General features: G+C 41.5%; 2 protein-coding genes across 4 annotated transcripts; both read left to right on the forward strand.

Annotated features, from left to right (window-relative positions):
• Positions 1-852: 852 nt before the first annotated feature.
• On the forward strand, positions 853-8,223 carry tmc8 (transmembrane channel-like 8). The gene is made up of 16 exons (XM_061092149.1): positions 853-1,065; positions 2,451-2,712; positions 3,443-3,591; positions 3,731-3,859; positions 3,951-4,003; positions 4,168-4,307; positions 4,414-4,561; positions 5,073-5,237; positions 5,327-5,478; positions 5,564-5,639; positions 5,764-5,867; positions 6,030-6,216; positions 6,393-6,538; positions 6,647-6,790; positions 7,035-7,113; positions 7,252-8,223. Exons 1-16 carry the CDS (start codon positions 1,023-1,025, stop codon positions 7,396-7,398), a joined length of 2,124 nt encoding a protein of 707 aa, XP_060948132.1. The 5' UTR covers positions 853-1,022; the 3' UTR covers positions 7,399-8,223.
• A 251-nt stretch (positions 8,224-8,474) lies between these two features.
• LOC133020120 (Fc receptor-like protein 5) lies at positions 8,475-12,267 on the forward strand. Of its 3 annotated transcripts, XM_061086649.1 has the most exons (11): positions 8,475-8,603; positions 8,695-8,721; positions 8,910-9,191; positions 9,267-9,563; positions 10,102-10,374; positions 10,488-10,820; positions 11,040-11,093; positions 11,184-11,294; positions 11,400-11,424; positions 11,515-11,608; positions 12,044-12,267. In XM_061086649.1, exons 1-11 carry the CDS (start codon positions 8,564-8,566, stop codon positions 12,062-12,064), a joined length of 1,557 nt encoding a protein of 518 aa, XP_060942632.1. In that variant the 5' UTR covers positions 8,475-8,563; the 3' UTR covers positions 12,065-12,267. The 3 variants fall into 3 exon arrangements, with proteins under 3 accessions (XP_060942632.1, XP_060942631.1, XP_060942633.1); XM_061086648.1 differs by having other exon boundaries at positions 11,040-11,294; XM_061086650.1 differs by lacking the exon at positions 11,040-11,093.
• The last annotated feature ends 39 nt before the right edge of the window (positions 12,268-12,306 follow it).

Below are 12,306 nucleotides of genomic sequence, written 5' to 3' on the forward strand. Positions count from 1 at the left end.
TTTTTCATGCTGGGTTGTTGATACTTTAAGTGTGTTTCCTGCAAATAACTCAGTGTATTTTAATAATAAAAGTAAAAGTCTGAATGCAGTATTTTTGTTTGTAGTTATGTTTTTTTACCTTAAGATTGAACTGAAGTACCAGAATCTGAATTCTTTATGTACTACTGCACGTCCAGTTTGTGTGCTTATGGCCTGAGTGGAAAAATACCAGCAGGTAAAGATAAATTGTGTTCTTTTCAACAGTGTCCCCACTTTGAGAAGGAAAGTTTCAGTAGAATTGAAACCAACATGTCAAAGTATGCAATCACACCCATACTCATGTTTCTTTGTAAATGGTTCTAACTGGAAACCTCAAATGTCTTTGTGGGGAAGAAAGTGGGCGGAAAGAGCCTCTCTCTGGCATCATCCTGTACATTAGATACAAATGCAGTTTCCAAGGGATAAAATGCTTGATAAAGTAAACTGTTTTTTTTTTTATATAGGAAACAAAAACCTTTGGAGCCTTTGAGCTTTGCTCAAAGGTAGAAAGATCATAGCTCTGCCTATGCTGCACTGTGAAACAGTTAAATTCATCTGAAGCGAAGTGGATCCAAACCTCAACCTCACTTAGTTAAACATGGTCCTCAACATTTTCTCAGTCAATATAATTTCTTAGCCGCAGTTGTGAAATTATGTATGATATTTTCAGCCAACAGTGAGGCGCCTCTGTCGACATCCTGTAACGTGATTTCCTGTGAACTGTCAAATCAGCCACAGTCTCAGTTAGCCAATGTGTGGACAGATAACAACTGCCTCAAAGTGAGCCACACCAACAGGGCTCGAGGAGTAACAAAGACTGTGTGCCAGCTGCAGTCAGTTCAGTCTTCACGTTAGTGAGATGATGATGTGGGGGGGCGGACAGCAGGATATTTTGGTGCAAATTTCGGAAGTGATTTTAGAATAATAAGTAGGGCAGTCATGGGTGTCGAGTTGAACTGAGAAAAGTTTCTGTTTGCTGTTAAAGAGGAAGTTCAGCGAGAAAAATGGAGGAGGAACACCATGTGAACTTCATGAGACTCTTATCAGGTAACAGAAAACATTATATACATTTCTAATTGGTATCCTCTTTATTTATAATCCATTCGTAAGTGATTATCTCTGTGTGTTTGGGTGAGAGAGGACATCTTGCTCAACACTGTTGCTGAATTTGTGAATGTGTGTGGGATAAACCAGGGTTAAACGAATATATGTATATCGCACATTTGCCTGGAGTTAGAGCTAAACGTAGCAAAGAGACCCCATCACATTGTTGTTGTGTGAATAGTATAAGTTGCTGGTCTATGTCTAGTACGGTCACATCTAAAACTACATGCAAACACTGTGGCAAGCTGTTTTTGTATCTACTTTGAGGGGAGACCAGCTGGTGTCCTACAGGCAGCTTCCACAATGTGGGACAAGAGGGACGAATGATGCTGAAAAGCATCTGTGCTAAATATCAACATCCTGCTCAGGTCTAATTCATTCAAATGAGGAGGTTTATATTCTAGTGTTTTAATTGTGCTCCGATGTTTTGTTGAGACATCAATCATCAGAAAAGAATGCACTGATCCACGATGTTATCTACTTTTATTTTTATGTCCTGCACCCCGGGGTTCCTCTGCAACACTGTTATAATACATGGAGGAAGCATAAAACCAAAAAGGAAAATAAGTCGACATATGGTATTGTATCAACTGGTTGACTTTATTTGGTAAAACTAAATCAAACATACAGCAACTGAAACATCTAGTCAATAAATCGATCTGTCAATTAACAGAAAATAAATGGAATTTGAATGACACTCTAGAATGGATTCAGCCGCCAAGGCGTAACAATGGAATCACATTCACTATTCAAATTCACTAAATCCAGATTTAAGTTGGATTTAAACCAAATTTTACACACTCATAAATGTCAGTCCCCTTAATATTCCTGACTTTATTCATCAAGATTCAAGAGATTTTCTATGAGAAATCGATGGAAATGTTCAAAAATGTCTCGCGTCAAAAAAGTTAAAGAAATTACTGGATCAGCCTCCTAATATGGATCCACACCAAAAGTTAATGTGTTCTTCCCTGACCTCCTTCCACCATGTTTTGTGGTGATCTATCCAGCTAGTTTTGTCTCATCCTGTGAACAAACAAGCAAACAAATGCAGATGAAAACATAACCTCCTTAGCAGAGGTAATACTTTGGATTACTGTATGTTTCCAGCAGAAATGGTTGTTGATTGTTGGTTCTATCTGAAACTGGATTTGCTGCAATTTCTGTTAAACTGTTGTTTGTTTTTACAAAGCAAAACATTTTCCAACATTTAATTTACAAAACAATGAAAGCAATCTGTAACAAAAGCTGAGCTCAGTGAAAACACACATGTATGAGTGTCACTGTTTATTTAAGTCCGAAAATCCCTTCTGTCCTTCTCACCACAGATGAGAGCACTCACTCCACGCTGTCGGAGGACTCCTGTGAGTACTACCAGACAGAGATATTTGATCAGCTGCCCAGCATCCAGGCTTCACGACCTGAGCCGAGGAAACAGGATTTTTCGGAAGGCTGCGAGTCCTACCAGGGCAGCACAGAGCCGAGTGAGAGGCTCCGCAATGGCCACCTGTCCAGAGGATCCAGAGACAAGGTGTCACTGCAGCCGCTTCGGAACCTGCCCATGTGTATTCAGGGGAAGCGAGGAGCCAGGTGGGAGAGCTTTTTATATCCTCCTCCTCCAAAATTCAAGTGGAAAAGGTTAAAGGTCCTTGGTTAAATTAAACGAGAGTTCATAATCAGTTCATTTATTATACTACAATATTCTATCATGTGTGTCTGCAACAAACAATTGTTTGCAGTCTTTTTGGCCTGTGAATCAATGAAATACATTTTTGAATTCTAGTGAAAGGCTGCAAATCTAAATGCATGGTGACCAATTCAGTTATACTTCCCTCTCATATCATTCTATTTCAATCCATCGGGCCTACATTTAGAAAATAACTGAGTAAGTCACATGCAAGGGAAAATAGAAATGTCCTCTCGATTAAGTTAAAATACATTTTTTTAAATTTATTTTTCCTAAAGCAGACTCATAAGCACACTCTGTCATCATATTTGTATTGATGAATTAAAAGGGTATCCGACTGATTATAAATGGGATTTTAAAAGATTTGGAAGATCAAAATGTACAATGAGGGCCAAAATGTCCTGATCTTTAATCCAAGTAAGGATCTAGCTTAAAAACACAACAATTCCCATGAAGAATCTGTCATTACACTGGTAAACACACGGGTCTTTCACACCTCTCCAACGTCAAAGTATTTTAATACTAGAATCAGTGAGGTGTACCTCTAAACCTTTTGTTTGGATTCGGCTAGGTGGTCCGAGATGTTAAGATGTAAGGGAATTAATGGAACATAATGTCTATGCTGTTGATTAGGGTCAGGAGGAAGATGCAAATCAGCAACATTGGTTTTTGGGAATCCTGGAGGCGGAGCCAGAGCATCAACAGGAAGAAGGTGTGGGAGCAGATGGGAGGAGCTCTGTCTGGCTTGTTGCCATGGCAGCGAACTCTTCATTCCATTGAAGGTGAGGAAGGCCTGTGGTCTATGGGCTTGTGTCGACACCTCACAGTAGCTATTGTGTTGTAATATAGAAACCAAATCATCTCACCATGCACTTTGATGTTATTTGCAGAATTAAATTCTGAGTGTTGATGTGTTCCCAGGCCGGTTTGGAGATGGCGTGAAGGCCTACTTTGTTTTCCTCAGATACTTGATTTACTTGAACGTATTTCACTGTGCTCTTATCGGGGGATTTATTCTTGGGCCTTCAACGTTTTATGGCAATAGCAGTGGTGAGTCACATGTATTGTCGGATCACAGCAAATCTTACGCAACAAGATACAGACTTCCCAAAATACACTGATGATTGTTTGTGTTTTACAGAACCTTTGAAGTTCGGAGGCAATGATTCCATTTTAGATTTCTTCCAGGGATCGGTAAGAGTGTGTGTGCATTTGTTAATGTGTGTGTTTGTGTGTCTATATATATATATATATATAGGACGCACACAAGTATATGCAGCAATGATCTGACTGCGGACCATATATGGGTGTGTGAAATTGTGTGCGTCCTATTCATCTTTCTCCTCTCCTCTGTTCAGGGCTTCGTGGATCGTTCTCCGGTCTTCTTTGCTTTTTATACCCCTGGTTCCCTGAAATTTCCGTGCTTGAATACACCCCTGCTGTACTTTGCTGGGATCCTCACCATCCTCTTCCTCAGTCTCATTATGGTGGTCCGCAGGTCAGTCGTCTGTGACAACACGGCAAAGAAAAACCTTCAGTTGTTATGTTCCTTGCATCTTCCAAGCAGTTGATCGATGTGTCACCCCTGCATATCTCTCTAATAGAACAACAGTCGGCTTCAAGCACAGGTGGATGCTCGGGAAGCGTTACAGTACGATTGTGAGCTATAAGGTCTTCTGTGGTTGGCCCTTCACCATCCAGGACCCGAATGCAGCGACTCTCAAACAAAGCTTCATCACGAACGATCTCAAGGTGCCTGGAAGGATGAGGAGTGCCTGCACACATGATCTCATCTCTCCATATATTGTGGTCTTTGTCCAGATACTATGTAAAACTATGTTCATACCTACCCAGGCTGTAATATCTGAAACACTGCTCAGTACAACTCAATACTATTCAAAACAAAGCTCTGCATTCACAATTACCATTATGTTGAACCAACGACTCGAAACCAGGTTTCAACTAAATCTGGAGTTGTATAAATGAAGGGCTGCTGTATCTGATGTTTTTAATGAAAGGTATCAGATAAACTGGCAACAGAGTCTAAATCTTCATAAAATAAAAATCAGACCTGGATGAACATACACAACTTAAACTATTGTAACTATTGTAACTGTTTAAGATGATTATCACTGTGGTCAAATATAAGTTACAAGTTATTCATGTAAAAATCGTTGCTAACAAATAGATTTGAGGTTTTCCAGCGACCGTCGCATCCGCTAAACTTTGGTTTATAAAAGTCTCTGTGTCTGTGTGTCCTCAGATCTTCCTGGAGGAGCAGAGCTTCTCCCTGCGAGAGGCTCAGAGGACTATTGGACAAAGGATCCGTCTCTACCTGCTCAGGTTCTCCTTGAACGTGGTCGTTCTGTCTCTGCTGGGTGCAGCCTTCTACCTCATCTACTTGGCCATAACGACACCACTGTCTGAGGTAAGACCTTTAACACTCAATACGTTCGGGTCTGTCGCTGCATGTCCTGGATTGGGTGAACAGCTGTCTGATTCACGTGTGTTTCTCAGAGCTGGCACCCCGGGTTTGTCAGTCTGTTCCTCCAGTATCTTCCTCCCATCACCATCACCTTTGTCAACCTGCTCCTCCCCCACATCTTCCATAAGATCTCGTCTTTTGAAGATTACTCTTTCACCACGCAGGTTAACACCACACTTGTGAGGTAAGCACAGAGATGCAAACAAATGAAAACCTATTGCATACACAAACACATGCACCTGCATAGATTCACACTGTCTTCTCTTCAGGAGCATCTTCTTGAAGCTGGCCTCACTGGGGATCTACTTACATTACTCTTTCAACGACGCAACAGACTCAGTGAAGGTAAGTTGAGAGATTTTCAAAGTCCTCCTGCTGGACCTGTAATGAGGGATAAGTAAAGTAACGCTTTCTACACTTCATGATTATGTGTGTTTCATTTGAGTTTTTTTGTTTTGTTTTTTTGCAGGATCCGTGCAGGGAGAACCGGTTTGGCAGAGAGATGTACAAGCTGTGTATTTTCAACTTCCTCGCCACCTTCTGCAACGCCTTTCTGTTTAGTTACCCCAGGAAGTGGGTTTGCTCGAATCAGCCATCTCTCTCTGTCTATGTCTGTGACACTGTTGTGGTTTGAATGACAATGCATGCGAAGTGTTTCTTTAACCTGAATTCAGGCCTGGGACGATTCTCCCCCCTCTGGGCTCATGAAGCTGATATCTTCCCTCTGTTTGACAGGCTGGTGCAGGAGAAGTACCCCACATCCTTGCTGGCCCGGTTGTCGGGGGAACCACTCTTCTTGATCCCTTTCAATGTGTTGGATCTGGTGTACGGTCAGACTGTGTCCTGGGTGGGCATCTACTACTGCCCTCTGCTGCCTCTGATAGGAACTGTCACACTGGTGGCCACGTTCTACATCAAAAAGGTCTGGAACAGAACAGTTAAACTACACATAAGCAGTTCAGTTAAATATATATATATACATATCACGCTGTTCCATATCTCTATTCGACCTAATTTAAGGTCTGTTGCTCTCCTGTGACCACCGGTTGTATTTGTCCAGTAATGTCCATGTGTCTCTCTTTCTAACTCTGTCTCCAGTTCACAGTGATGCGATGCTGTGTTGCCGAGCAGCACATGTTTCGAGCCTCCACGTCCTCGGTTTTATTCCACTTCATGTTGCTGCTGGGTCTCATCATGTCTGCATCCGCAGTGGGCTTCAACCTCTACCGACAACCAAAACTTGTGTACTCTTCTTACTGCAACTATGATATCTTGCATTTTGACAGTTATTGTTAGAGAGAACAGAAGATGTATTCCTGTTTCTCTATTACACATTACTGTTTCCTCTCCAGATCCTCCTGTGGTCCTACTGGAAATGGAGAAACAGTGTCTAATGTGACGAAAGTTTGTGTGGGTAGTCTGCCCAGGCTGGCACAGAGCACTCTCAGCTACCTGGCCTCTGAGGCCTTCGCCCTGCCACTCATACTCGCTGAAATGTAAGTGTGGAAGCTAAACTCCAGCTCTGTATTAGCAGTTTCATGAATTTTCCCAGGTACATTTTCTTTTCAAAAGTACATTTTACTATGACGCTGTTTCAGCCTTAGGGGGAAGGAACACCAGTAGAAGCATCGTGTGTTCAGTTACATGTGGTGATCATCAATGAGTAGAAGTAGTGTTGAAAGTAGACGTGCAGTACTTTACTCTTTGAATGTAACATGAAACGCATTGTGTTCCCATTAGTATAATCTTAACGTCCTATGTGTCACGGGGTCGAGCCAATCAGAAGGCCATTGAGAGACTGAAAGACATGCTGGTCATGGTAAGTCACCTGTCACCAAACAACTTACATACCTTGAAATTAGCCACAGGATGAAAAAAGCGTAATTAATTTGGGGTCAATACTTATGTTGAGCTTCTCTACTGCGCGTGTGTAAATGTGTACGTGTCTCCCTCACAGAGTAGCTCAGATAAGCGTTTCCTGGTGAAACAGCACACCACAGTGCTCAGACGTCAGAGGGCCAGCCGCAGAGTGGGTTCCCCCGGCGCCACCGGAGAGGACGCCGCCCTCAGTCGCAGGAGAGACCCCCCCCATCGCCTCACTTAGAAGCTGATTCAAGGGCTCAAGTTGTCAGGCCTTTCTGTCCACAGACTCCCATTAGCATTTCCTGCAAATTCCACAGTTGTCTTTTGAATGAATGTTCAATTTAACTGCAGAATGTGTGTGAATTTTTATACTTTGGTGTTTTTGGTTGTGTTTGTAATAGGGATAGTTCACCCAAAAATGAAAATTCACTCATTATCTTCTCATCACTGTGCCAATGGGGGGGTGGGCTTAGGGTCAAATACAATAAAACTAACTGGTGACCACTCTTTCACTATAAGAAAAAGCTAAAGAAAAAACATAAAATGCCTTCATACTGCACCTGTTGTGTCATCCAAGTGTCCGAAAGCCCCGACATTCAAATTCGACTTGAAACAAATATATTTACACCATGTTTTAAGCCTAAATGCCCAAACGCAGAGAATATCAAAGGACATTTAGGCTCAAAACATGGATTCGGCTGCAAAGCTGTTTACCCCTGAAACTCTAAAAAAGTTTAGTGGACTCAAACACTTCACCCACCCCTCCATTGGCATATTGGTCAGTAAATAATTGCTAAATCTTCATTTTTGGGTGAACTATCCCTTTAAGCTTGTTTTATCCAATTTATATACTGGGTATGTCTTTCAGTGTTAATGTATGAAGATCTGATATAAAGAGCTGTGATTATAATCTTAATTGTTGTACTTGTTTTAAGTTTTTTTTGTTTACTGGCTTTCACTTGAAATTGTTTATCAGTATGTCCCCGTTGTTGTTGCTGATGCTTTTTTTCTTCCTCTTTTTCTGTCTTTGTAATTTAACTTGATCAATCTTTTCTCGGGTATAAACAAAGGTTGTAAAATTGTTAAATGTTCTTAAGTGTCACTTTATGTGAGTGTTTTTCAGATACAATGCTCATTAAAATCTGTGTGGTTTTTGCTTTCCAAAAAAACGGCTATTAGTGTTGTTGTTATTGTGCATCGCACAGACCGTTAAAACGATGCCAAATACGCGGCCTAATATGTTATCTATTAGCAACACATGCGTAACACCCCTAACTCTGACACAGACACGCACGCAAACACACACGCAAACACACACACAAACACACACAGAGTCACGCATGCAGATACACTTATACACAACCAAGCTAGAGAAACCATGTCAAAGATAAATACTCAGCCGTGTTATGAAGAATCTACAGACTCTTTATTTGTTGCCTCTTTTGGGTAAGTTTTATTTAAAATGACAACAAAAATAAATGATTTAATCTTATTATTCTAATATTCTTAATGCAACACGTTGTTGATTTTGTTTCAGCTCTGGCAAGTTTGTTCATCAATATGAGTAAGTGCTTGAAATATTGAGCTCAGTTTTCTGAGATCTTTTATTTGGCTTTATGTACAATAACCATAGTGGTTCAGAAGCTTGGTAATTGTAGGTCTAATACAAATGCTAGATGTCATTTATTTTATTAAAATGTGTTATATACAGTATATTCCAAACCATTTCCACTACTTCATGTCTTTCTTAAGGTGGATCAGTTTCTCCTCGCCCAGTCCTGACCGGCCCTCACATGGCCTACCTCAACTCGAGGGTGGCTTTCCAATGTATTGCCCCTGACTCCTCTCCACCAGTCACCTACCAGCTGATGATAAACGCCAGTACCCCAATCTTCACAGGCACGGATCTCCAAGGAGACCAACCTGCATCATTCTTCCTGAAGGTCGCTGCAACATCAGAGGGGTCGTACCACTGCAAGGCAACGGCTGAAGGAAGCACAGGAGTCAGCAACATCATCACGCTGAGTGTTGTCAGTGAGTACCACACATTGGTTGTTAGAAAGAAGAAATATTCCCAAATGTAACTTCTTCATTCCCTCCCATCTATAGTTCCAGCATCAAATATCAGAGTGGCCACTGAACCTTTCCCCCCAGTCGCATACGAGGGGTCACGCATCGTTCTGAAATGCAACGTCACAAGGGGCTCCCACTTGTCCTACGTCTGGTTTTTCAACAGGAAGACAGTAACATCTTCAACCTCTCCTCTTTTCCACCTCACTGGTAATGAGCTGGTGATGGAGCAAGCCACTCCAGAGCATGCTGGGAACTACTACTGCATGGCCTGGTCCATGGTTCAGGACAACAGCAGGTTTTTAAGCAGCACCGAGGTCAAGGTGACAGTCAAAGGTACAAATCTACAGATATATTAAGATTTTTTTTCTGATTATATGCAATAAAATCTCTATTTTCCACTGTTTAGGAAAAGGTTTTATGAACAAAATAATAATTATGTTCTGCCTTGGCGGAGTATGCACTCTTCTGAGGGCCATTGTAGTTCATGGTAGTTTTTAACCATATTGGTCGTTGGTCAATACAAATATTAATATGGACTTAATATTAATCAGCTTTATGACCAAATAGCTCCTACATTCCCACCAGCCTCGATTGAGCTTCGAGGCTAGCACTGATGGCAGATAGTATGCTAACATGCTGAACCAAAATTTGACAATGGTTAAGACTGTTTAGCATGTTAGCATTGTCACTGTAGTTTAAATGGAAACACATCTCAGTCATGATTAAAAGTTATTTTTTGGTAGTTTTTCCTTACTCTTGTTGAGGGTTAAGAACAGAGGATGTCACACCTTGTTGAGCCCTTTGAGGCAAATTGTATTCTGTGAATACGGGCTATACATAATTTGATTGATTGTCATTTTGCCTCCACCAGCTTATGTATCAAAGCCAAACATCTCCTTCACCATCTTCAAAAAGGGAGACCGTTACCAAGGCAACATAACCTGCTGGTCAACCAGAGGGAGCTATCCGGTCAACTTTTCTCTCTCAGTAGATGACAAAGAGGTGGGATCCATCACAGCGAACGAATCCCTCACTGTCTGGTTCCTTGTCGCCATGGTACCCGGGATGGACATGGGCGTGGCGCGCTGCTGGGTGAAAACTGAGACGCAGGAGTTGATGAGTAAACCTGTGACTCTGGAAGTGGGTATGAGCTACACAGACATGTGAGGGAGATGTGTGATTTTTCTGTCATTCCCTTCCTCTAATTTCCCTCCTCCTCCTCATGAATGTTCTTCTCTCCTCCACGTTTGCTCCCAGTCCCAGTTGGAGGTGACGTGACAGCGGAGGTGGAGTATCTCTACAGAGCCGACTCCAAGCTTGCCGCCGCCAGGCTGAGGTGTGTGGTCGGCAGAGGAACCTTTCCTCAAATCTCCTGGCTCCTGAACGACTCTGTCCTTCCCTTCGCGACACATGTGGACGCGCAGTCTCAGGATGACCTGACTCACGTTGCCCTCGCCAACCGTGGACAGACACTCGTCCTCACTAAGCTCACCTCAGAGGAGTCTGGGTATTACCACTGCAGGGTCAGGAACAGCTATGATGACTCCGGGCCCTGGGTGCAGAGTGGAGATGTGCTGGTCCGAGTCACAGGTAAAAAGATCATCACTCAAATGAAAGTAATACGACTGTAGTATAATATACCACACACACGAGGGAAGTATCGGTTTTCTCATCTAACTCTTGACAAGATGGCAAAAGAGGATATTACCCCAAATGTCAAACTGTTCCTATAATACGTGTCTTTTTCATAAATGCCTTCTGTGTGGGGGGGCCTCTGCACTCTATCATGTATTTTTTACTTTAAATCAGACAGGATCCTTAACTCCATGCCTCGAGCAACAACTTCCACTGAAACACCACCAAGTAAACAGCCCATGTTGTATATTGAAATGACTCCCATGCTGACACCACAGTACGTCATGGCTCACTGTTCATGTCCCTTCTCCTTCACAGAGGTTTTCATGAACACAACAGAGATCATCACCATAGCGTTCTGCGGCTTCCTTCTTCTCATGTTGGCAGTTGGTGTGGCCTGTGTTTACAGGATGTTCGACCACAACCAAGGTGTGTGTGTGTGTATGTGTGAAGGATAAATTCACTATACACCATTTAACTATATAATTCATTATTTAAATTTCCCTTTATCTCCACCTCTGACTTCTTCTTCAGCTCATGCCCACATTGCTGCGACAAAGTAAGCTTTATCCCTATGGACCTTAGAAAGTTTATTGTTTCTGTGATTAAAACCAACCTGTTAAACCATGTTTGTACCTTCTCATGTCAGTTCTGATCCACTTCCTCTGACTACTCGCTCGTCCCAGTCGGGAGACACGCAGGCCGGGGTCTCCTCTGCAGACTGTGACTGTGTCCTGAGTCAGGTATACAGGCTGTCACGGCAGCACATAAATACAATGATTTTTAATCAGTGATGTGACTCTTCTCAAATTCATACTTAAGTGAAGATTTTAAAGTTATTTTATGTGTTTGGTTTTCATATAAGCCATAACTGAAACATTCTAATTTAATTGAGAGAACATTTACATTTAAACAGTTAAGCATTTCTCACTATTTATCCCAATCTACTATTCTCCTGATTTTGTATGTATGGACCAATGATATAAAGCATTATTCAATTAAGACGTTTTAAGAGCACCACAATTAATATTTTTATTTTTTTTTTATTTTTTAGCTTTTAATGGAGCAATTCTTTCAATCCTCTCCATCAGGAGCTTTAAGATAAAAACAACTTTTTGTATGACAAACAGACCAGGTTCTAATATAATGATATAATTATTTGTGTCTCCCTGTTTCAGACCATAGAGATCACAGTATGACACAGCATGAAGATCCTGCACCTCTCAAATCATAACAACCATCACTTTGTGCAAATATTTCATTTGAATACTGCAACTTGTTCTATACTGCATTTGATACTTTTCCTGACTTGTAAAGTTACTTGGCTTAAGACTGGTGGAAAATTCAGAGATTCTGTTTTTCAGCATAACCACTGAATATGCTCACGTTTTTTTTGTTCCAATAAAAGGTTTACTTCTAAATGTTGTTGTGTTTTTATTAA

This window comes from Limanda limanda, chromosome 2 (genome assembly GCF_963576545.1).
Source record: "Limanda limanda chromosome 2, fLimLim1.1, whole genome shotgun sequence".
Classification (NCBI taxonomy): domain Eukaryota; kingdom Metazoa; phylum Chordata; class Actinopteri; order Pleuronectiformes; family Pleuronectidae; genus Limanda; species Limanda limanda.